This window comes from Acinonyx jubatus, chromosome B1 (assembly GCF_027475565.1).
Source record: "Acinonyx jubatus isolate Ajub_Pintada_27869175 chromosome B1, VMU_Ajub_asm_v1.0, whole genome shotgun sequence".
Classification (NCBI taxonomy): Eukaryota; Metazoa; Chordata; class Mammalia; order Carnivora; family Felidae; genus Acinonyx; species Acinonyx jubatus.
Window position 1 is genome coordinate 136,348,587 of NC_069382.1, and position 26,868 is coordinate 136,375,454.

General features: G+C 34.9%; 1 protein-coding gene across 3 annotated transcripts in view; it reads right to left on the reverse strand.

The window, feature by feature from the left end:
• Window positions 1-904: 904 nt before the first annotated feature.
• CFAP299 (cilia and flagella associated protein 299) overlaps window positions 905-26,868 on the reverse strand; it is a 578,028-nt gene continuing 552,064 nt past the window's right edge. The window contains exons 5-6 of one of the 3 annotated variants that reach the window (XM_027059197.2): window positions 21,686-21,815; window positions 905-5,167 (exon numbers count right to left, since the gene is read on the reverse strand). In XM_027059197.2, the coding sequence (XP_026914998.1) occupies window positions 5,072-5,167; window positions 21,686-21,815 (226 nt within the window). In that variant the 3' untranslated portion in view covers window positions 905-5,071. Of the gene's footprint in view, window positions 5,168-21,685; window positions 21,816-26,868 lie in introns of those variants that run through there. The other 2 variants (XM_015074376.3, XR_003420180.2) reach the window with 2 other exon arrangements.

Consider the following 26,868-nt stretch of genomic DNA (forward strand, 5'->3'; position numbering starts at 1 on the left):
AATAAAATCATAAGATCCCTCAGATTCCTTTTTATTCCAAACTAATGGATTTCTTGAGGGAAGCACTTATTTGTTGTTATGCCCCTAGAAATGTATCTGGGCCGCACTTGGTCCTTCATAAATAAGTGAGTATATATTTCCTTTTAATTTCCTTGAGATTAAGAAAGTTTATGGTTACTATCTGTGGTTGAAAGCATATTATTCTGGGAGCTACAATAACATTGAAGAAGTCGGTCATATATCAGGTAGCTTTGATTATGTAATTGTTTATCCCAGACAATTGTGTTATAAAACAGGAAGCATACAAAAAGAATATTCATCCTATTGCTACTCTGCTTTGTCTTCTGTTGTCACCACCAGTGAAAAGGGGAGAAATGAATTGCTGCTCTATGATTGAGTACCTGAGCATCCCAGACTTCTCCCTTTCCTCTCTCCCACATTCTCTGCTCCATTCAACTGGATGGATTGCTGTGTCCCAGAATTACCTGCTTTTCTGAAGATTCTCATTCATTCACAAGGTTACATAGTGGCTGTAATTGTGGGGAATATATTCTGTACAGTCTGACCATTTTAGATTTTAAATTTTAATAGGGGCTGGGCTCCTGAGTAAAGCTGGGTCAAGTGTCCCTTCTCTGGGATTCTGGACTTGAGGAAAAGAGAGGGGAGAAGGGAGGGAAGGGATGAGGGAGGGAGAGAAGGAGACAGGGAGGAAAAGAGGGAGACAAATGAAGGAAAGGAGGGAGGAAGGAGAAGAGAGGAGAGGAGAGGAGAGGAGAGGAGAGGAGAGGAGAGGAGAGGAGGGGAGGGGAGGGGAGGGGAGGGGAGGGGAGGGGAGGGAAGGGAAGGGAAGGGAAGGGAAGGGAAGGGAAGGGAAGGGAAGGGAAGGGAAGGAACGATGGAAGGAAGGAAGTTGTGTGTCTGTTGAAAGGCAGTTCTGTTGGAAGAGAAAAATGATGCACCGAGGAACACAATAATGAGATAGAGCAGTAGTTCCCATAGTGTTCAACTTTGATTATGATTATATGATTTTTCCTAGGATTCAGACATATTCCTTTCTTTAGCTCTGGGAGACACCTCCATGTTTTTATAATAACGATTCAAATTGGATTTCTGTCACTTGCAAGCAGAGTCTTGGATAATACACTTAAACTGTCATTTGGAGAAAATTACACTTAACTTACAAAGCTATTCTATTCAGCTGAGGGAGTCTATAAATAGATTAGAAAAACAGCAAGGGAAATCATAGATGTTTTGGATTTTGAAGAGACCTTCAAGAGCCAGAATCTGGAGAGATAAAGTGATTTGGCCAATTACCATCATCAGTTTGCCAAATAGTCTGGTTCTTAATGCTCTTTACTTTTTATTGCATTGCTCAATTTCTTGTTTCATTTCCTTTTGGTCGGCTTGCTCATTCTTTGGTCCTGTGTCTTTGGCGCACTGCTCTTCTGCTGATTCTCACATACATTTCACATATTCCCTTTCTTTGGCCCTGCATTTCACTGTTAGTATCAGGTTAAATTACTTTCTTAGTGTATCCTGTACTCAAACATAACAGTTCTCTAATTGCTCTCTATTCTTTACTGGGTTTAAGTCACCTTAATGAGCTTCCATGAAGGGAATTTCTAGCCTCCAATAATTGCATTAGTTTGACGTCAGAACTATGACCTCAGAGCAAAATAAGACATGAGAAATATACTGGATACAGTCAGATGCCACTTAAATATTTATAGGTGTTGTGACTCTGCAGATAGAAATATGAAAACAATGCAAAAACAGAATGAAACCTTACATAGATTCACTGAATTTCAGTTGACCTGGGTGGATGCTATAAACTCAAAGCAGACTGTAAAATCAGGTACAACAATATGTGAATCCAAGGCTCTTATACAGCAAGGCAACCCACATTTGAAAGGCATGACATTGGAACCCTCAGAGGTCTAGACGTGGCTTAGCATTGGCTGAAAGGGTCTAATCATGAGAAAAATATCCTGGATATTTTTGGTCTACATCCCAAGGTAAGGGGTGAATCGTATCCCTACAGAATTCATGGTTGAGGTCTTATCCCCCAGTCCCTCAGAATGTGACTGTACTTTGAGACAGCCTTTGAAAGAGATAAATTAAGATGGGGTCATTAGGGTGGACTCTAATCCAATCTGGTGTTCTCATAAGACGAAATTTTGCTATGTGAACAGACACCAGAGATACCTACACAGATGAGACCATGAGAAGAAATAGCAAGAAAGATGCCATCTGCAAGTAAAGAGAGAGGCCTCAGCATAAATCAAACCTGCTGACACCTTAATCTTGGTTCCAGTCTCTGGAAATTTAAGAAAATAAATTTATGTTGTTTCAACCACCCAATCTCTGGTATTTTGTTAAGGCAGCCCTAGCAAATGAACACATCCCATAATCCAACTCAAATCTCCATGCAGTACTTACTAGAAGTAAATTCAGTTCAGAAGCTAATGTAAAAAATTATTTGTGATGAAATAATTGATTTTTTAGAGTCTTAGACCTTGGGATTAATGATAGGAATAGTCTGTAAATATATTAAGTATTTTAAATATTTTATAAATACCCATACTTAAAAATATTTAAAATAGTTAAAACATTTATGAAACACTGGCATATACTCTCCAATTTAAATTGTGATATTTGAATAATTAATTTAGACATGATTTCAATTAAGTTTTATAAATTTACAAACCATACTGAAACTTTTAAGAGAACATGAGTCTTTATATTTATACATTTAAATTATTAAACTTACAAGAGTTATGTATATGTATATGAAGGCTTATTTGCTAGTTAAATTTTGAAATAATTAGAAAATTGAATGTAATGGAGATCACAAATAAAATTTAAAATATTTAAAGAAATTTAATTAAACTATAAAAGAACTCATAAAATGACAGTAAAAAATTTCACTGTCTATAGATAGAACAATAAAATTTATGCAAATACTTAGAATATAAGTAACTAGAGTTTTGAATTTATAAATGTAATAAATCAAATACTTACTTTATTTCAAAATAATCTCAGAATTACAGAAATAGTATAGCACAAAGAACTTTTCCCCCCGAAATATTGATAAATAATTTGCTGACATGATGACTGTTGATTCCCAAATGCTTTAGTGTAATTTCCCAAAATCAAGGATATTTTCTCATATAACCACAACATAATCATCAAAAGTAGGACATAGACATTTTACATTACTACATTTTACATTACTCATCTTCAGAAAAATTCTAATTTCACCAATTGTCCCCAAATCCCCTTTATAGGATAAGAATGTAATTCAGAATCATGGGTTGCATTTGATGATCACGTGTCTCTAGTTTCCTTCAATCTGAGACAGTTTCTCAGTCTTCTGTTTTCAAGAACTTGACTCCTTGAAGATCTCAGGCCAGTTATTTTGCATAATGTCCACAGATTTTTTTTTTCCTGAGTTTTCTCTTGGTTATATTCAGGTTATGTAAATTTGGCAGGATTATTACAAAAGTGATGAGGAGTTCCTGTGTTCATATTACTTGGTGGGGAACAAATTTAGTTTGCCTCATTACTAAACACATTCTCTTTGATCACTTTTTGAAAGTGGTGTCTTCCAGGTTTTTCCACCATTCCCTCTATAACTAATACATGTTTTGTGGGAGATACTATGTAAATATCCTGTTCTTCATCAAACTTTGCTTTTATTCCTTTCTGTGGATCCTTATGGGCTCATAATTTCCTGCTTTCTGTTGTTTTCATTATTTTGATGCCCAACCTTTCTCAGGTTTGGCCAATGGGAACGTTTCCAAGGTGGATTCATTATTCTTTTGACAAATCCCCTTCATTTTTCAAGAACTTCTTTGATTTCTGGTACAAAAAAAATATTCTAGCCTTTGTATTTTCCCTGTCTCAGCCCAGGACATTTTCCCAAGGATCGCTATTTCCTTTTGGTAGAAAATGGTGGTGACAAACTAAGATCTGGGTGCTATATGTGCTCATCCATATAGGGTGTTGTTGCTTTGAGGCCCTCTCTTTGAACTGAGTGAGGGAAGATGTATATGTACATACATTAACATACATTCTGTATCTGTTGTATATATTGAAAATGATAAGATCACACCAAAATATCCCATTCTAATTTAACACGACTCTACTCATTCTGAGTGGATCTACCATCTCATGTCGGGCCATCAGTTTCCTGCTGAATACACCTTGCTCACCCCATTGGAACTCTGACACTCTGCTCTGGGCTTTCCCATTCCCACATAGTGAGCAGATTTCTACCTTGCTTGGCCCAGCTGATTGCCTTAGTACTAGGTTGTTTAGAATGGGAAGAGAATAGAAAGAAGAGGAAGAAACTAATATTAATTGTTAAACCACAAGTGACCTCTGAATAATATCTTTTCTGCACAAAAGCCACCTGCAAGGGCACATTAGGAAAGCATGCTTTTCTCTAATGAAGTCCTCACTTCTCTAAAATCTTTCAGTTTCTCTTAGATTTCATTGTCATGGGGTTCATATTGTCCAGGCACATAAACATATCAAACACTTCATTCATTTTATACATCATGTCATGGGACATTTCAGAATTTATTTACTCATTTAGGTCTATTGAAAACTTTGTATTTATATTTTTTTACTCTTGTTCTTCAATTTCAGACCTCTTATCGATATTCAACAAATTTAGTAGACAGCACTGCCACATGGTATGAGTTTTGGTCCACTATATTTGGCAACAGTAAGACCTGGAACATTTTTGTTTTGGAAGATCTGAGTTACAATATAGTCACTAATTACTCTATCTTTAAAGTAGCAAGAAGATTCTCTCCCATGAACTGTTGCAGTCAGCTTCAGTATTTAGGGTAAAAAATTAAAAAAAAAACTCAAACGGGATTAATATCTATACCACACAAAGATAGTCAAGATTATGGTTTTCTTTCTAATTTCTTTATCAACTTTTATTATTCTAATTTGCCTTCCAGCTACAGAGCTCATTTATTATTCTAATTTGCTTCTGGTTACAGCATTCATTTAAATTTAGCAAGCCCATTAGGGGGGCCATCTAACATGTTGGTAGTTAAGTCTTTCTTCTGGAAATGTGGTCAAAAATGACAGCTTGAATGTAGAGGTCTGTCTGGATAGGGATTCTAGTAGAGTTGTCACCTGGGGAAACCTAAAATATATAAATCATATTGTCAATCAGTCCAGTCCATACAGATGATGGGCATTAAATGAATTTTCTTCTTGCTTCAATGTTATAGTAAACAGAACAAAAAGTGCTATGGCCATGGAGACATTTTCGTGTTTCCTCTCAGATTCTTTTTCTTGAGAGTAGTGATAATTCCAATCAGAAGCTTTGAGTCCCTGGGCTGTGACATTGCTGAAAATATCTAGGGTCAAAACAGTCTCCAAGGCTCATGCTTGTCTAGACTCTACTAAACCCCAAGGGTCACTAACTCTGTAGAATTTCCAGTGAAGGACTTTGTAAATGCATGTGATCACAAGTTCATAAAGCTAAAAGAATCCTATCCTAATTTCAAAGATTATCCAATAAAAAATGAACTCAAGTTTGGAATTGATTCAGACTAGTGGAAGTACCTGACCATAGTGGGTTTAATGAAAGCTTCTGCTCTGTTTTAAAAACTATCTGAACTGCTTTTCCCCACCTTCAAATTATAATCTGTGAAAAAAGATTTGCTCCTTTTACCTTATTCAGGATAGTCTGATAGGCTTCTACAGGGCTCCTGTGGGAATGAGTATTCACTAATGTGGTATTGATAAGAGAGAAGAGAGAGATTCTGAAAGAGTTGGTAATATCTACAATTAGAAAATATTATTCAATGCACAAAAGAATGAAGTTACTTGCTCTTTCTTCTTATAGGAAGAGATGATAAGACATTTAGATGTGGGACTGGAGGAAAGTTTTGGTCCTGCCTTGTTCTTGTGGTACTAACTTCTTATGCTAGAGAAAAAATATATTGGACCCATCTCTTATTAAGTAGAGTCAGCAAAACTATAAAGACTGAAATGGGCAAATAAAAATAGTGGGTGTCCTGAGTAACTCACCCAGCCAAGTTTTTTCTGCCTTTCATTATTTTTTGTGTTATTTTACAACTCTTTAAGATGTGGAAAACTTGATATAATGCAAAATATTCTTGTCTAAAAAGATGCAAATTAATTGTACCCAGTAGAATTCAATTAAGTAGTTCCCTGCATTGAGTCCTATTTTGCATCTATTTGTAAATTAACTTCAGTTTTTCTTATTCCCTATATATGTTTTGCTCTTAGAATTCTCCTCTGAATTGCTTGCAACTTCCTACTGGTTCCCTCTGTAATTAGTACATTAAATAAAATAGTTGGCACATTCATTTCATATCTGTATGAGAGTCATATCATTTTTATATGAGAGTTATATCCTTTTAAGAAAAATTATTTCGGAAACTACAATGCCCAGTGGATTCACCTGATGGCTGAGGAACCTGTATTGTTGGAGGAGTGCTGTACCTCATGCATGACATAAGTCAGGGCATTTCTTGGCTCCAAGAGGTAAATTCTCTGTTGTAACAGAACTTTCACTTTGCTGATCCTCTATTTCTTTACATATTTTCCATTTTACTACTTTTGTGTTTTGTTTTTGTTTTTGGAACTTTTACAATCAATAAATTATTTCCTACTGGTGACAGTAGTGATTCAGAATTGGGATTTGTGGTCAAAATTTTGTGATCTCTGTAAATGGAGTAATAGATTATAGAGATTTATTCTTTCTTGGATGTAAGACAACAGAGAATCTGATTTATTCGTATTTTATTTTATTTGTCTACTTGTGTATTTTGAGCTCAAATTAAGAATCTGGTGCTTATCAGGAAAGGAAACAACTTTTTGATATATGGACTGATAATTTTTTTGTTTACTTTTGGCCTGTGGCTAATGTTAAAATTCCAGGAAAATGAGGAAATCAAAGTTTTGATACTTGATATATGCTATATGTAAAAGGTTATTCTTATAGAAACTCAGAAATATTTCAGACATTTAAGTTCATGCAGTTAAGGTAAATTTTTGGCAAATTAGACGAGTCTAATGATTTTGGTATAAAAAAATCTTGTAGTCTGATTTATCAGTGTTGGGTATAATATAAACTTATATTCTATTCTGCTTGGGTTTGCTTTTCTTAAATTTATTCAGGGATACTGATCAAATAAGCTAACATTATTCCTACACAATATTTAAGATAATGAAAAATGTAAATTTGTATTCAACAAAATCAAATCATTATTCTGATAACTTTATTTCAGTGGTAATTAGGTTTTATTTTTAGTATGTCAGCTAGAAATTAATTCCCAAGATCTTTATAGGTAACATAAAACCTTGGCCTGCTATTAAGTTGAATTATATAATGAATATTCATTTGATATCTAGATAATTTCTAAGATAGAATACTGATCATTTAATGCCTAATTATTAGGCATCATTTTAAATTTATATACTTTTGCTTATATCTCATGAAACATTCCCATTTTGTCTCTTTAAAAAGGTATGTATGTGGCTGAAAAAAGTTGCAACATAAACTTGGCTTTCTGTTAAAATGCTTTTGGAAGAGAGACCATTGTTAATTTTCTACCTCTAGTTTTCTCTATGAAATAGAAGTTACTTTACACTATATATTAACTAACTTGAATTTAAATTAAAAAAAAGATGTTCTACACACACAATATTGCCATTGACAAATACATAATTTTATTATTTCCTTTCAAAAAAAACCCAACAAATAAAGCTGATAGGAATAACAACAGAAGAAATAGAAGTTACTTTGGTTAAAAGTTTCAATTAATATGAATGATTGAGTTTACACTAATAGGGACAGACTAATACCACTGTCTATGGGCTTTTGTAGTCCAAAGAGAAAGTAGTTTTGTCTTATAGAGGAGGTTTTAAAGTAGTGGTTTTAGGGGCGCCTGGGTGGTGCAGTCGGTTAAGCGTCTGACTTCAGCCAGGTCACGATCTCACGGTCCGTGAGTTCGAGCCCCGCGTCAGGCTCTGGGCTGATGGCTCAGAGCCTGGAGCCTGTTTCTGATTCTGTGTCTCCCTCTCTCTCTGCCCCTCTCCCGTTCATGCTCTGTCTCTCTCTGTCCCAAAAATAAATAAACGTTGAAAAAAAAAAGTAGTGGTTTTATATATACTTATACACTGTATAAATATATACAGTAGTGTTTTTCAGGCCTTATTTTTTTTCTTTTGCTCCTTTTCAGAACCCCTATACAATCTTGAGACTTATTGGGGACTCCAAAGAACTTTTATGTGGGTTATAACCAACATATTGGAAGTTGAAATTGAGAAATTTTAAAATACTGACTGATTCACTTGATGAGAGCAACGATGAATGTGAATTAAAATGTTAACAGAAATAACATCTTAATATTAATATAAAAATTATTTTGAACTACTGGATACACTGAGAATTGCTTTGATAGAAAAATCAAAATAAAGGGAAAATTTGGAGATAACATTTACTTGCCTTGGCTTATAGTCCTTGAGTTTGTAAAGAAGTGATGAAATGTACTAAAATTTTAGTAATGCTTGCCTTATCTTGGTGGGCTTGCTTTCTTTATTTACTGGTTCATTCCTTTGCCTACTATACAAAAGATTTTTTTTTTCTTTTTGACCTTCTGTGTAATCTCTAGATAGCAAATATTCTGCATCTTATAAGAATATTTTCCTGTGCTTTATACTGAATTTATTACATTCTTGATTAAGAAAAAGAAAGAAAAGAGCAAAGAACAAAAATTCCTCACTTATAAAAAATAAGGTCTTTACAATCATTTTAATGTCCATATTTATTTAAAATGTTTTATTATTTTAAATGTTTATTTAATTAAATATATAACTCTGTATTATATGATCCTATCTTAATAAATGTCCAAATATCCTCTGACAATTTTTTTTCTAATTTTTGCTTTCCCATCATTGGATTCTAAGTATAGAGAAAATTAAACGAAACTTTACACCTACTTTATACTTACTTTCCATGACCATTTAGTTATTTGCATAGGTTCCATTAGAAGCTGTTAATTTTTTTTTTTTTTTAATCAGGGTGTAATTGTACAAATGGAAAAACCAAGGTTTTGCTTGCAATGTCGCATTTGAAAATAATGCTCACTTAATCAGGTAGGAACAGCCATTCTTCAGGGATTAAGTTTGACTTTACTTATGGAAGCAATGCCTACAAAGCCCTGGCCTACTTCTTGGCTTAGAAAGTCTAAGAATATTATATATTAAATAGATGTAACCTTAGTATATTTGGGGGACCTTGAGAAAATAGGAATTTACCCAAATTTATAGGTATTTCAGGTGAAATACGGTGGAGAGCATTTCTTGGGCTTGGTTTCCTAGCCTCAGGTCAACAAATAATAGAGGGTTTTAAAAACCCAATCTGAGATTCCTTATGAAAATTTCCAGACACAATTTAATTTAGTATTTGTTCAAAGTTGTATGGTTTTAGAGTTTACAAAGGAAACTTAAGGTGTCCTATATGGTAAAATAACACTTTCACTGCATTTATGTAAACAACCAGGCAAATCTAATGGCACCAGTCTTATTTTATAAGAATAATCATTCTTTGAATTTATTATGCTAAAAAGAGGAAAAGAGACTGTCAGAAAAAAATTGAGAGAGACTCCAAAATGTGAAAAAAACAAATAGCAGCTATCATGACTACTCACTCATGTAGGTTTTCTCATCTTTAACTGGTATTACAAACCTGTAAGTTGTAGAAATCTGATAATAATGCAAATAATTCATGTCCATATAAATGCAAAGTAGTGTTCCTTAGAATGCACCTGATTTTTGCATTGATGTTGACAGGCCAGTTTTGTGTCTATTTGTAAATTCATTTCAGAATTTCTTATTCCCTTTTCACATCACTGCCCTTTGAATTCTTCTTCACACCAATCATAACATTTTACTGGTCGCCATTAATTAATGAGTTAAAAATCTTTGACACATGTTTATTTTATGTCTATATGAGAATCACGATTCTACCTTCTTTTAAAAATTATTCCTTAACAACACATAATAAGAGTTCTAAAAACAATTTTACATATACAACAACAATAAATGATGCCATTGGTTGAGAAAATTCAGTACTTAGGAAAAACTCTGATTTCAAATTCACAGCACTGTAAGGAGCTGCTAAAAGACTTCTACTTGAAGGTCATTACTAGTTCCCAAGAGAGATGGGACTCCTAGCCAAATATAAAATAGAAGTAAAACAAGTTATTGGGATAAGATCAATAGGTATAAATTACTGAGAAATAATACTTGATGGAACAAAGTAAAAAGATTCCAATATTACTCCATAAAATCCTAGAAAAATTACAGATTTAAACAACATATCAAGGAAACCATAAACTAATCTAGAAGGAAATATAGGTCAATATTTGTTTCAGTCTTAATGTAGAAATCTTTTTAAATATAGAAACGCAGAAGAAATCAGAGAGGGAAATTAATGGTTTGAACTATAAAGTTTAAAGTAAAAAAAAAAAGTTAAAAGTAAAGTTTATAAAAAACTTTATAAAAAAAGTAAAAAACTTTATTAAAAAAGTAAAAAAAAACTTTATTAAAAAAAGTAAAAAAAAAGTTTATAAAGTTTAAAGTAAAAAAAAACCATTAAGTTAAAAAATAGATAACTAAAATATAATATGTCACTAAAAAGTATGATAGCCAAAGGTTTCCTACCTTTTATATATAGAATACTTAAAATTCGATTAAAAAAAAACCTTACTAAAACTCTATATAAAAGTGTGTAGAGGACAATAACAATTACAGAAGAAATATAATGTGCTAACATGCATATGAAAATGTTCATCCCTAATAACAATAAAAAAGAAAATGAAAATGACTCCAAATAAAGGTGAACTATAAAATCAACAAGCTTAAAAAGTATGCAGAATAAATAGGGCATGGTGAATGGTCAGCCTTCAATAGTTTAGTAAACTGATATTGACTCATGCAAAGTAGTTTGCCAGTATCTCTATAAGGCTTCACTATATATGTATCTATCTTTTCATGAAACATTTTCCAAGTTAAGAATCCATCTTAAAGATTAAATCAGAAACTTGGTAATAGACAGTTGTTATTTAAACTTGGAGAGGAAAACAGAAACCAACCTAAATGTCCATAAATGGGAAATTCCTATCTAAATTATGACTACTTCATAGGAGAGAATATTATTTACATTGGTTTACAGCTTGTTTTTTCACTTAATGTATCTTGAACATTTACTCATAGTAGGACCTCAACCTCACTAAATACAGCTTTATTCTTTTTTAAGACTCATGTATATTATTTCACTGAGCTGATGTACCATAATTTATGTAACCATTGCCCAGTCATGGGCATATAGATTATTTCCAGCTTTGAACTATTGCAGGGAAAAATGATATTCTTTTAGGACGTCCACTGTTTCTAAGTTGATACACAAGGAAGCAATATTCATTCACTGAACACCTATTCATTGGCACATTAAACACATTTTCTTATTTAATCTCCACAACAACCCTTTGTGAAACGGTTGTTTTTATGGATTTTACAGATGAGAAAATAGAGGTAGAAAAGTGCTCAGAGAGATTGAGCAATTTGCCCTAATCACAAAACTGATAAGACCTATTTAAGTCTTACTCATTTCCCCTATTTAGGCCCCTCTCAAAAGGCCTTTCCCTGCTTGAGTCCTGGTAGTTATTCCTGTCCCTTTCCTACTCCTCCTCTTGTTCTGCCAGCCCCTTCCAACTACTTCCATGTATTTTGGAGAGTCCTCAGGTCTTCAATTTTTAAGTGGAATTCATTAAAAGATTTATGATTTCAATATCCTAAACTATTATTATGCTACTTGGTGTGTATGACCATATGTGTTTTTTTGTTTGTTTGTTTGTTTGTTTAGCCAAATACATGAAATTTGTCAGACTTTTGAAATAAGTTGTATTTCCCAAAAGATTAAGAACCTATCCTCTGGAGCAGCCTCATGTGCTTGTGAGGTAGTTTTCTGGGGTACCAAGTTGGGGCTACCATTTGTTTGATTGTGTTTTACGCTGAGATATCCCAGCCAGCAAAAACAATTGAGAAGTTGTCAACATAAGATTTTCCACTCTTGCCAATGGCCTTGATCACTGTTCATGCTATTGTGTTCCATGTTCCAATAAACTTCGACATCCCTTACTCTGCTTTGGGATTTCAGTGCCTCAGAAACTCTAAGCATCTGCTGGGGTGGAGAATGGTTAAGAAGGAGCCATGGGAGTTGACGACTGGTTCAACTGTTGAGACCCAGAAGAAATCATGCTCCCTTTGAATTAGAAATAATCCCTTAACTGTGGTTTTGCACCTGCAATGACTCCATGCCTGACTCATGGGTTTTCTGGTGTCTGTTTCTTTGTCATTAACTATCAGGTCTTTGAAATCATGGAGGAAACAATTCTTTTGTTCTTATTTATTCATTTCATTCAGCCAGGAACCTAACCTTCCACTCTTTCTAAGGCTTCTCATTCTAATTTGTGACAATAGATTTTGCAAAAAAGTGAGCGTGAATTGGGACTAAACCTCTCTTGTTCAGATTTCTCCTTTCTCACTTCCTTGTTGGTCTTATTATACCTTTGGTATAATGTTTGACTAGGCTGCCATTCTAGTTTGAAGCTTAAAGCAGCATTTTTTCTTTGTCATGTATATTTTATTGGGACATGTTCTTTTCACTGAAAATATTCAACTTGGAAGTGTTATCATTTATACTCTTATTACTAAGCACTAATATACAAACAATAATTCAAAATTTTATATTTAACCTTTTTCTTTCCTCCAGCTCACCTTTCTTGTCCTACACTTCATATATGAGTTCATACATTGGACACTTAACAACAATGTGCTTATCTCTGGGGGTTGTTCTGTAATACTGCATATAAAATTAAAATCAGTTTTTCAGGTCAAGAGGAGGGCATAGCATTTAAGTTTTAGGAGTTCTAATTCATAAAAGCTAAGCTCTGTTATGTAATTTTTAATGTATTCCTCAAGGCCATTGATTTTAGCAGCAGTTTGTTGAGTAAATACTTAATTTATATGTGGTAGACTTTCAGTTCAGGTATACCAGGTGATTGCCCAGGGGAGAAAATGTTTAAAAGCTTCTTAGTATGTGGGTGTTTTAGGGCTATAATCAACCAAACATTCAGTAATTTGGGCAGCAAAACCAGAAAGTTGGCAAGGCCTCAGCTTTACTTAATAACTGTGCCTGTGCCACAGTTAAAAAGGAACATTTACAAGAGGCCCCGGAGGAAAATCTAGGAGCCAGAAGAGTGGTGTTGGTAATTCAGTGTCCCTTGCTCTATTAATTCAAGTTTGCGTGGGGTTTGAGGGAACACTGTTGGAGACTTTGAGGAAACCATAACTTTGCTTAAACATATTCTATTCAGTATGGGTTGTTTGTTTGTTTGTTTTCCCTAAATGTCCAACAGGAAATATATCTGAACTCTGTAAAAAGACAGATTGTAAAATTGTGAACCTTCACTAGGAGGGTGGAGCCTCAAGAGATTAAATTCGAATCATCTGCGGACAGCCTATAGAAATGTTATGGGCCTCCATTTTGAGAGGAAGAATTTCAATCCTGTGACAGGCTCCCTCTCATTTTAATGCAGTCAGTGAACTGGGAGGGAGCATTAAGGAGGCAATTAACACCTTTCTTACTAACAGCAGCAAATACTTGGGTGGGTGTTGCTGGGAGGAACAGAACAGAGGAGAGCTGTGATAAAATACCACTATAATCTTCCTCTAGATTGACCAAACAAAAATATGTTTTTATTGGTAGGAGTTATTTTTAATCTTAAACTTTGTTCATATAGATATTATTTTGCTCATAGAAAAAGTAGAATGTCTTTTTTTATCTGAATTAACATACCATGATGACCATACATTTACTTTAAAAAAATAATAAAAATAATAAAAATATTTTTCTCGTTCACCCATGGACGTAACATATCACCACTGCCCTGACACCCAATGTCACCACTCCAAAGTTCAGCGAAGAGCCCCCAGGTTTAATTCACCTACCAAGGAGGGAAAAGCACCAGAGTCAATTACTCTGGTAATTGCTAAAAATAGCAGATTAGCTCTACATATGTTTCTAGTGCCTAAGATCCTAAAATATTTTAAAGTTAACCTCAAAAGTTTCCAGGATTATTTTTGGCCCTACTATTCATTTCTTTAGCAAATATTTAATATTCAATTTATTCATTCCACAGATGTTTACTGAGCATCTACCATATGCTAGCACTGGAGATACAATGGTAAAGAACCAGAAATGCTCCTGCCCCATGTTTCAGTTTATGCTTTATGAGTTTCTGTAGCATATATTGATTCATTTGAGTTTCTGAACAAACCGGCCTGACAAAGTGATTCTTGGTGAGATAGTGATGGCAGCAGTTTATCCATGGAAGCATCTAGTGTGGTCAGTCATATTACCGTGGAGGTTATCCAGAAGTCTTTGGTATATGGTCTATACTTTCTAGTCTGCAGTCTCAAGAATGTGTAATTTAGGCTACTTAAAATTAAGACTGTTGAATTAAAACTTGTTTTAGAGGAGCAAAGTTTGATTACTTTATGGACATACAGTAAGGTGAAACCAACAGCTCATAAAGTATTACTAATTTACTAATAAAAGAACAATGGATATGGAATCCAGCTAATCTGTAGGATCACCTGAGGAAACATTTAAAAGTACGGATTCCTGAACCTTCCCACAGATCAGTTCAGTTTGAATCATTTGGGGTGGAGTCTAGGGCTCTGATTGGTCAGTGTGTGGAGAGGGAAAGGGGAAATCCTTTAATGAATTGACAGAAATCGCTCCTAATGAAGCCATCGTGGGTTGGACACTGATGAGGAGCACTTACGGCAATAGTTTGCATTTATTATCACATTTTATGTTTGAGCAATTACAGTTTTCAAAAGGACAGGTCTGGATTAGGGGTGTCCTGTTGTACAGTGAGGGGTATTGATGTATAAAGAGAAAATAAATACATTCTGCTAAGTCAATGTACAGTCTGCATTGCACGTGCCTTTCAAGTTCTGTGACACTCAGGATGGATCCAGAAAGGTTTATTCTATAACAATGTCTTTTGTTTCGCCAATATCCTACATCAAATAGAAGCCACACATTTCTAAGGTATCTTAACATGTTTTTTGTTTGTCTGATTGTTTACCAGCCATTTATCAAGTGACTACACTCAAGGGTACTTTATTAGACATTAAACAAAAATAATTAAAGGAGACTCTGTCCTATGAAATTTCATATTTTTCATACTGATTTTCTTTTGCACACCAAGGGAATTTAGCCTGCAGAAGAATAACATCCCCTCCTTTAAAAATTGTTTAATCATTTTCATACTCAGAAATTCTAAGTCATGACTCAAATGGTACAGATTCTCACTGAATCGTGTAAAATGACAAACAAACAAACAAACAACAACTCCCCCCCCCCAAAAAAAAACCCTATTAGATTTGGCTTCTACTTAGAGTTCCATTTTCTCTCAGATTTTCTCTGCTATTACTCTCCTTCCTGCACCTTGATCTCAACCCTGGTTGCACATTAGAATCATCTGGGGAGCTTCTGAAAGGTAGAGATGCCCAAGCCTTCCAGTTGGACCAGTTAAATTAGAATCTTTGGAGGTGAGATCAGATGTTATGTATTCTAAAATTTCCTTGGTGATTCTGACAGCTGGTGCATGCTCACAACTCCTCTTTAACCCAAAGGGGCTCCTCTCCCTTCTCATGCAGCTCATGCCTGGTCCTTCTCCACCCATGTATATGAGGCTCCCTCCTATTAGAATATCCCTTCTATTCCAATCCTCACGTCCTCACCATACCCATCCCTTAAGATCCATTTCAGATGCTATCTCTTTCATTAACTCATTCTTGAATGCCTTAGAGCCAAAGTAAATTGTGCCTCCTCTCAACTCCTTAGAACTTTTTCTGTCCCTCTCAGCTCATTTGTTAGGTTGCCATTTCTGTGCATATTATATTTTCCCGCCTACCCATCAATGAACCTGTAAGCTTTTTAAGGGCAAGAAACCCACCTTTCTGATTCATTTTTGAATCTCACAGTGCCCAGCAGTTACTCAGTAAACATAAGATTAGGAAAAGGAGGATGAATGGAAGGGATGCCTGGGTGGCTCAGTTGCATAAGCATCTGATTCTTGACTTTGGCTCAGGTCATGGTCTCGTATTTTGTGAGGTCAAGCCCTGCATCAGGCTCTGTGCTGACAGCACAGAGCTTGCTTGGGATTCTCTCTCTCTTCTTTTCTCTGCCCCTCCCCTGCACATTCTCTTCTCTCAAAATTAATAAATATATTTTAAAAAAGGAAGATGGAAGGAAAATTGAAAAGGCAACAGACTTACCAATGTTCATTAAGCTCACATTTTTCTCTATACTTGTCCAGCACTAGCTCATATTCTCTCTCTTTCCTGAAGGTTGGGGTGAAGTGAGACTTCTCAACTATTTTTTCCAAACATATGCATTCTCTAAGTTTTTTCTTTGCCTGAATGATCAGGTAGTTGCAATATTAAAAACTTCAACTCAGAAACTTACTAACCACAGCAGGACCCCTACTCTAGGCCTCTTGGCTTTCACCTGGATTATTGTTATGCTGGTACCTTCTTTAGTTTGTCCTCCTTAGTCTGTCCTAATGTACACCCTCTCCTCCCTTTAAAACATAACTTTCATCCTGTTATTTTCCTATAAGAGCTTTGACGTATCCTCATTTCCTACCAAGCCCAGTCTGAGATTCTCATCAGCACTGCATTCAAGTCTTTCTATGCTTCATTCCCATGACAACCCTACTTCAAGCCAATACATCAGTCAAATTGAACCAGTGAGGTTTTCCTCTGTCTGTTTTACCCCCATCAACCTTATCTTTGCTAACTGGGGTCACTCCTGGTATTGCCTGCCTCACCATCTCTATGAGTTCAACTCCTAATCATTCTTCAAGTCCAATTAAAAGATTACCTCCTCTATTATCATCTAACCATCCCCAACCCTGTACTCTATCATGCCCTCTCTACCGGCTCCTACCCCAGATCAATAATCATCTCTTCTTCCGTGGAATTCCCAGAGTATTTCTCTTTTTGCAAGATATCACTTTCTGCCTTATGCTTATATTTTTAAAAAGCATGTATTATTTTTCATATGTCTGTTTCCCTAAATATATTATAAGCTTAATAAAGGGCAAGGGTTGAATTCTTGCTCATCTTTAGATCCCCTATGGTGTCTCATAATATTTACATTTAAGCTCCATTACTAGTTTCTGCTAATAATGAACTATGTGACTTTGAGTAAGTAATTAAACATGTTTGAGTCAATTTACTCATAAATTAAAAACATGTTCTAATTCAACAGTCTTAATTTGAGATAGTCTAAATTATATATTCCTGGGTTTGCACAAGAAAACTTGAAAACACATACCAAAATTAAAATTTCTGTATAACCTTTACAAAACCTAAAACTACGGTTGCAAGAGCTGTTTCTGCTAACAAACTCCTGCAGTTGTGTTTTCCCAGCTTATTTGGATTAATATAGAATGAGGTGGCTATTCCCATTCTGGCTATCATTGCTATCTCAAGTATCAGAGACATAATCTGCTTCCCAACTTCTAATTAGCGTAGGATTATTTTTGTGTGTTTGGAAGGAATCATTCAACCATTTATTCCATGAATACTTATTAAGTGTCTATTAACCAGGCATTTTTCCAGGTGATGGGCTCTCACATTTAGTGAATGGAAGAGGGGAGAGGAGAAAAGCTGGTGACATTAAGGAAGATTTTTCTTTTCTTTTTTTTTTTTTTAATGTTTATTTATTTTTGAGACAGAGAGAGACAGAGCATGAATGGGGGAGGGTCAGAGAGAGAGGGAGACACAGAATTGGAAGGAGGCTCTGGGCTCTGAGCCATCAGCCCAGAGCCTGACGCGGGGCTCGAACTCACGGACCGCGAGATCGTGACCTGAGCCGAAGTCGGAAGCTCAACCGACTGAGCCACCCAGGCGCCCCAAGGAAGATTTTTCTTACTTTTAATTGTTTTATACAATCTGTCTCTTCAATTAGTAGATCAGGAAGGTTTTAGACCACCTAGGTTATTGTAAGACTCAAGGAAACTCTCCCATGGTTGATGCTTCCTAAAAGGAAAAGAAAAATGCCTATTTTTTTTCATTTGTCCAGATAATGTAGGGAGTGAGTGCAAAGTGCTTCCACTCAATCCTTCTAAAGATAATACACTGGAAACATTTTGGTGGGTGTGAATCACTCAGACAAGCATTCTTCACTCAAAAATAGAAACTAACTTTATTTGTTCCAGATGTTATACAGCTGCAGGGAAGTTAAAGCCAGTGGTCCTGTTTTCAATGCAACCAAACTCTTATTGCATTTGGAATTTCTTAACCAATGAACTCATATTACTTGTTCTAAGATCTGCACAATTTTCTTTTTTCCACTGTTACCGTTCACAAACAACTATGTTTCGTGGGAACCACTTTTCAGAATTAATGAGTCTACATCTGTCTTGTGCAAAGACATCCTGTTTATCACAATTTCCACCTTTCATTTATCTTGACCTTTAAAAATTTTACGCATAAAATATTGCAAAGAGATCATCTGAAGGAAAGGAAAAGGAGAGTTGAGTTGTATTGTTCTTACAATATTTTAGAGCACATTTTGGAGTTATAAGTTATGGTGTTTATTTTAGCAAGAATTTCAAATAAAATTATTCATAACAATGTTGAGTATAAAAATGCATCTTATCATTGTGCATTTGTAATTTAAAAAAACTTGACAACTTATTTTTTGATTCTCCTGTAGGCGTGTCTACAACAGATACTGTATGGGTGCACGTAGGAGAGGTACATGATAATTTCATATCTAATCCATAAAAATCAAAATATATTTGAGAACGCTTATGTTTGAAAACAGGAGTGCTAGATCTCTTGAGATTATTGTCTTTTTGTGGAGAAGCTTTTCTCAAATTGTGGTTCATAGATCATCTGTAGCAGAATCTCACTGGCTGCCTGTGAAAATATGTATGTCTGGGACCAGTGGAGTCAGGATCTCCAAGAACTGGGGCTGTAGAGGGACCCTAGAGATCAGGGAACAGCAACAACAACACTCACATCTTCCATTATGAACTAGAAAACCCTGAGAAGTTAAGTGAATTTCTCAAGGTCAGTCAGTCAGTTAACAGTAAAGTAAGGCATAGAATTTTGCTTATTGATGCTGAAACCAGCATTCTTTTCCAGTAGGTCATCTATTAATTTTTATCTTCAAAGAGATAAAATCAATATAAAAATTAAATACATATAAGTATCTAAATATTATCAGGTGTCCCACCAATAATTTTTTTATAATTAATTCTTTTAGTAATTCCTTCTTCTCATCACTAATTAACTAAACCCTTGTTCTTTCTCCAGGATTTGGAAATACCTTTCCTTCAGACTCATCATGAATCTTTTGAATTATAGTCAAATTATAATCAAAACCTTCCTCCCCCAAAGAGGAAAATGTTGTATTTCATGTATTGCTGACTAAATCTTTGAAGTATCATGATTAATTATTTAGGAAATGAGTGTTTTAGTTAAGTTATTTAAACCATGTTCAAATAACAATTTGTATTCAATAATGATTCTGCAAAGACTATAAAAACTATAATTCATGACATACATTCTTGAAGTATATATATGTTGTTAGTTAAAACAGAGCCTTAAAGCTTAAAGTAGTTTAAGTGTGATATCATTCAAAACTGATTCAAAAATTTACCTCACACATCTTAATGAAGCTGTTAATAATTTTATATCTTTAGCCCTCTTAAAGTCTCTGCAGATGTAATTTATTAAGTTTCCTGTACTTTGCCTTAATTTTGACACTCATTTGTGATAAGGAAAGGGGCACCACTAGAGAGAAGATGTGTTGGTATTCATAAATTCATACTAAATATGGCCCCAATGATTTTCAAGTTCGGTCCTTCATTTTACTAATGAGAAACCTGAGACCAAAGGGGAAAAGAAAAAAAGGAGTAGTGTTCTTTTTTTTTTTTTTTTTACTTTTATTTATTTAAGTAATCCCTACATCCCATGTGGGGTCTGAACTCACAACCCGAAGATCAAATGTTTTATGCTCCTCCTATTGAGACAGCCAGGCACCACAAGAGAAGTGTTCTCTTGAAGGAGATAGTGTTGTGTCAGAAATGCTAGCTGTCTACCCAAACCTCTTTTCTCCCTTTTCCAGAACTTCTGATTTCAGCTAAGTGTTTGACCACCTGAATAAAGATTCCATTTCCCAGCCTTCCATGCAGATAGATATGGCCATGTGACTAAGCTCTTGCCATGGAACATAAGTGACCCTTTGTGAAGTAGCTTTTGGAAAACTTCCTTAAAAGGTACTGTGGGGGTGGGGGGGGGAGGGGGGATGTCCTTTGTACCTTTAAACTCCTTCCATGAATTCTGTCTGGGATGTGGTTGTTTTGGCTGGATTTCTGTTTTGGCCCATGAGGATGAGGTCCACCTTTGCCTATAGACTGTGGAGCTGCCATTTTAGATTTGGAGTCACACTATCTAGACTCACACTTAAGAGAGAAAGAAGCTTCTATTCTGTTTAAGTCACTGTGTTGGGGTTTCTCATATTTGGAGCTATACCTGATTGCAGACAACAATCCATTTCTTACTACAAAATTTCATTTATTCATTCTTTGAGCAACTTTTTTTTAGCATTCTTTGAGTTATTGGGCAATTTTTATGAGCAAGAAATTACACTAAGTAGATATGAAACAAAAATCATTTTGTTTTTTCAATTTTAAATTTCTAAGAAGTCTTGGAAAAGTTTTTAGAACCAGACTCCCACTTTCCTTTGGTCCATCCTTGCCCTTATCCTAGGCATATCATACAATTCCTATTTCTTTCACTATGAAGGATTATTTTTCTTGACTTGGATTTTAGACTGATGCTGTCATGTGAATAACATGTTTTCCAGAAGTTACAAACAAAATGCCTAAGCAACTCAAGCACAAATGACTTTAAGTTTTAACCTTCACCTCCAAACATATGACAAGCCATGATTAAAAGTCATGATGCAAACAGTCTTTGAAAATATATAAATATTTGTCCTTGAACAAGTTCAAAATACCATGGGACATGTCTTTAGAATATTCAAATAAAATATATTTTCTAAGTTACCACTTAGAAATACACTAAGGGCAATACTGTTTTCAGTGTTAGTCACATACAAAAAGGGACGTTAAAATTCTGGGAACATTTGTGAGGTGAGAGTCTCCCTTCTGTAAATGATTCATCTATCCATTTAGAGCAAAAAGTACTAGACATCCCCAGGATCAGAACACACAAATGCATTGCTCACTGGCTCCCTGATCTAATTTTGCTGGTAGGCACAAAGAAGCATTCTCACTTGTGAGTTCTATTTAAATTCTCTCAAACCCTTCCTTATTGATTTTCGAAAATTTATTAAATTTGAAGGTTTTTTTTTCTTTAAGAATAATGCATGCTCTACATTTCAACATAGTCTTTTATTTCTAGATTCAAATACTGAAGAATGTCAAATATTTAATAGATTTTTTAATAATGGAAGAAATGCAACAAAATTTGGAGAGATATATAAATGTAAAAGCAGTCTTACCTTTGGATCCACATTGAGAATTTTTCTGTCTCTTTTGTATTTGAAAAGTAAGCCTTGTAGATTATCAGCAATCACTTGATAATTGGGAGTTGAATTCCAAACAGCAATATGACTGTCCCAGTTGTAAAAGCTAGAAAAATAAATATCTATTAGAAATGTATATGTATGATACAATAAATTGACAAATATATTTGAGAAAATACTTGAGGCAATTCAGTTTCAAGATAAATGAACTGGATCATAGTTTGCATAGCCATGGAAAACGCATGTGTCATTAAAATTCTTGCAGAAGAGGGGGGCCTGGTAGCTCAGTTGGTTAAGCATCTGACTCTTGATCTTGGCTCAGGCTATGTTCTCACAGTTTGTGGGATTGAGCCCCACATTGGGCTCTGCACTGACAGTGTGGAGCCTGCCTAGGATTCTCTCTTCCTCTCCCTCTGCCCCTCCCCTGCTTACACTCTCTCTCTCAAAAAATAAATAAATTAAAAAGATAAAATTCTTGCAGAAAAGATTAGGCTGGGCTATTCTCAAATTATTTGAATACATATTTATGACTATTTTGTATAATATCCTCATTTGGACACTCTAGGCATTAGGTTCCTATTCCAGTATTATATTCCCTAGGAAGTCATGGAGAAAATTGACGCATTCTGAATCTACTTCTTCCAGCTCAGATTCTTCAGGGTCTTAAGAGTATTCAGGGTATTAAGAGACTGTTTACTGGAAGGAAAGGCAGGCTAAGTCACCTCTTTTCATTCAAAACAAATTAATTCATTTCTTTCAGGCTTTATTTTTTAATAATATGTTTCCCAGGGAGCGAGGAAACTCTGCGAGTTTGAGAGGTTACCATAGGCCAGACATGATGTGATGTATTCTATCATAACACCCATATGAAGCTGCTCTCATTTCACAGACAAGGCAAATAGACTAGGAGGTCAGCTGGCATGGCTGAAGCCCTGTAACGAATACATCATAGGACTAATATTTCAACCCAGATCTGTGTTTCAAAGCACATGTGTGTTCTTTCTACTGCTCAATATTGCATACATTTTATCCTATTCCTATTTTTTGTGCTTGATCTATGGAAACCTCCCACTTTTTTTTTATGTCTTGCTTTATACCTATTTGTCAAAAATTAATATGTTACTTAAGATGAGTTGTAAGAATTCTCAATATATTAATTTCACAGATCTTATTCCTATTAACACAATTCTAACAGTATGTTAGTATGTTCAAATGTTAACATGTTTCTCATATGTCTAATATTATCCTGTATCTGTGTTGTTTTGCCCTTTATTATTCCCTTTACTCATTGATTAAACGCACTCTGAATGAGTGTTTTCTGAGGCATTAATTTTTGTGCTATCACCTGAAAACGTAATGTTTACCCTCAAATTTTTCACTACTTAGAAAGGACTCACTACATCGATCATATATTTATATGATTGAGTGCATATTAATTAGAACCATTTTCTCTCTTCCCCTACTACTTTTTCTATGGCCAAGACACAGGAATGCCTGCCCTTTCTGAAGCACAGAGTTAGGAAAAGTGGTTTTCTAACTATCTTTGTCTGCTCAGTCTGTCCTCCCCAAGAGAGCAAGAATGACTATTTGATTGGTAAACAGAGGAAAGATGCTGAGTATCCATGACTTTCTACATCCTTACTTTACCTACCCTTCAAAAGTGAAGTTTATCATGGCAGGCTCAGACCTCAATAAGTTGATATTAAGGTAGCAGCCTACATCACTGGTGATAAATTCAATACAGTGGTGAAGGTATTAGGAGCCAATCTGACTGTGCACCCAAGCTATATTCTCAAATTCTGTTTAATCCATAATTAAGATAATTTGACCTCCACCTAACTGGCTATTCAGTTAAAAGATTGCTAAATTGGAATAGGGGACATGGGTGTGATTCAAAATCTCATATATGTCTCTCTAAATAATTATTTATGAGACATATAGATAGGGATAATCCCAGTAAAATGCTTGAGTCATAGCTGTGTTTAGAGTGGCATGATTTATATCACACATTCCTATCTTCTTGCTCTGATCTCAAATTAAAAATCTTATTAAAGTCCAGGCAGATTATATATATATATTATATATATATATATAATATATATATATAATATATATATTTAGATTTTATATATATTACATATATATGTATATGCATATGTATGTATATGTATATAATACATATATATGTGTGTGTAATATATATATGTGTGTGTATATGTATATATATGTGTGTGTGTGTATATATATATATATATATATATGTTCTTTATACAAAAACTTAATTTGGGGGTTGCTTAGTTAGTTAAGCCTCCAACTCTTACTTTCAGCTGAGGTCATGATCTCACGGTTATCACATATTGAAAAGAAGAATTTCCTTCTTTTTTTAAGGCTGAATAAATATTCCATTGTATGTATAGACCACATTTTCTTTAAAAAAAATTTTTTTAATGCTTTATTTATTTTTGAGACAGAGAGACACAGAGAGAGACAGAGTGTGAGCAGGGGAGGGGCAGAGAGAGAGCAAGACACAGAATCCGAAGCAGGCTCCAGGCTCTGAGCTGTCAGCACAGAGCCCGACGCAGGGCTCGAACTCACAAACCGGAGATTATGACCCGAGCTGAGGTCGGACGCTTAACTGACTGAGCCACCCAGGTGCACTTACATTTTCTTTATACATTGATCTGTGCATATACATTTAGGAAGTTGCCACATCTTTGAATAGTTTCTTTTGGACTGCATATAGTTGAGTTTTTGTTTATTTGTTTGTTTGTTTTTGTTTTTAGATGCATTCAGCCACTCTGTGTCTTTTTACTGACATTTTAATCCATTTACACTTAAATTATCAATAGGAAAAAATTACTTGTGTCATTTTATTAATTGTTTTCTGATGGTCTTAGAGTCTTTTGCCTGTCTTCTCTCTTGCTGTCTTCCTTTGTGTTTTGTTGATTTTTTTTATTGATGCGGTTTGAATACCTTTTTTTTCCCTTTTGTGTATCTTCTATAAGTATTATTTTGTAGTTACCTTGGGGTTCACATAATATCTTATAGTTGTAATAGTCAATTTTAAACTGATAATAACTTAAGTTCAATCACATACATAAAATCTACATTTTAACCTCTCCCCTTCATGAACTTTGTATTATTGTTGTCATGGTTTACATCTATTCATAATGTGTTATCTTTTAATGTTATTTTTAGTCTATTTTAACTTTTAACTTTTATAGTAGAATTAGGAGTGATTTGCCCACTACCATGACAGTAGTATAGTACTCTGTATTTGTTTATGTATTGCATAAAATAGTTTCCTACTTTCTCATGCTTTTGTATTTTGTTTAGCATCCTTTCATTTCAACCCGAAGGACTCCCTTTAGCATTTCTTGTAAGCAGAGTGATGAACTCTCTCAGCTTTTCTCTGTCTGGATAAATCTTTGTCTTCCTTCATTTTGAATGACAGATTTTCTGAGTATGCTTTACTAGGTAGCTTTTTTATTTCCTTTCAGCACTGTGAATATATCTTCCCACTCCCTTCTGGCCTACGGGGCTTCTGCTGAAAATGTGCTGATTGTTTATGGGAAAGGGGGTTTCTTGGAGGTGACAAGTCATGTTTCTCTTGCTTCTTTCGAAATTCTCTTTGACTTTTGACGATCTGATTATAATGTGTCTTGATATGGATTTATTTGGATTTCTCTAATTGGCATTCTTTCAGCTTTTTGGATCTGGATGTCCATTTTCTTCCCCAGATTTAGAAAGTTTTCAGCCATTATTTCTTGAATAAATTTTCAGATCTTTTATCTCTCTCTTCTTCTGGGAATCCAAAAATTTACATATTGGTCCCTTGATGGTATCCACAAACACCCTAAAGCTTTCTTCATTCTTTTATATTCTGTTTTCTTTTTAATCCTCTGACTTAATTATTTCCAATGATCTGTCTTTGAGTTCACTGATCCTTTCTTCTCTTTGATCTAGTGTAATGTTGGGCATGAAGACACAACCCACAGCTGCCTGCTTCTTTCTGGGAAAGGAAATGTTGGAAGAGGACTTGTAGAAGTCAAATGGACTTTTTTTTTCTTTTTGGTACAATTAATATATTCTTTAGCTCCATGGTTTCCGTATTGTACTTTTTAATATTTTCTATCTCTTTGTTGAATTTCTCACTTTGTTCATGCATTGTTCTCTTGACCCTAGTGAGCATCTTTATGACAATTATTTTGAATTTTCTTTCAGGCAAATCGTGTTACTCCATTCCTTTAGGGTCAGTTTCTGGAGACTTATTTTCCTTTTTATTTTTATTTTTTGGAACATCTTTGCTTGACTCTTGATTTTCTTTGACTCTCTCCATTGATGCCTATATGTTAAACAAAGCAGGCACCTCTCCAAATCTTCATGGACTGGCCTCATACAGGAGAAAACTTTTACCAAGAAGCCAGGCTACAACTTCTAGAGTCCTCTTCCAACATTTCTTTCCCCAGAGAGAAGCAGGCAGCTATGGGTTTTGTCTGCTTGCCCTGTAATGAGCAGGGGGGGCATTATTCTATGGTGCTTACTAGCCCAAGTCACTGCCTCCCTTCTTCCCTAGGTAGATAGGCTGTGCTGATCTTGAGCTCAAAGACTGGCAAGATAGAAGTCAGTCCTCTGGAGAGCCCTCTCAGAAAAGTTGGGGGTTTGGATGTACAAACCAACTCCTTCCTCCCTTGGGAGAAACTGAGAATTAGGAGTTTCTTTTTGATCATAAGGTGCTGTGTCAACAGTAAGAATTCTGGTATCCCAAACCTCTCTACTGGGTTTGGTCAGTCTAGTTTTGCATTTTTCTGGGGTGCAGGGCATTTTATTAGTTCCTGGATTTTTCACAAATTGTTGCTGAATCTGTATTTGCAAGGGGAGAGAGGGTTCAGAGTTTCTTACTCTGCTATCTTGCTGATGTCACTAATCCAATTATGTATTATTCCTGAATTATTTTTAAGTGGCAAAGTACTTGTCAATGAAGAATGGGTTAATGTATATCTCAAACTTAATTCCACTCCCTTTAAGACACCTATATCCAGATCCACACTCTAAATGTTGTCATAACTCCTAACTCTTATTGAATTTTTATTGTCTGTTATTATTCTTTGTTAGTTAATCTACAATGCTATTTTTACCATTGAAGCCTTGAGTTCCTT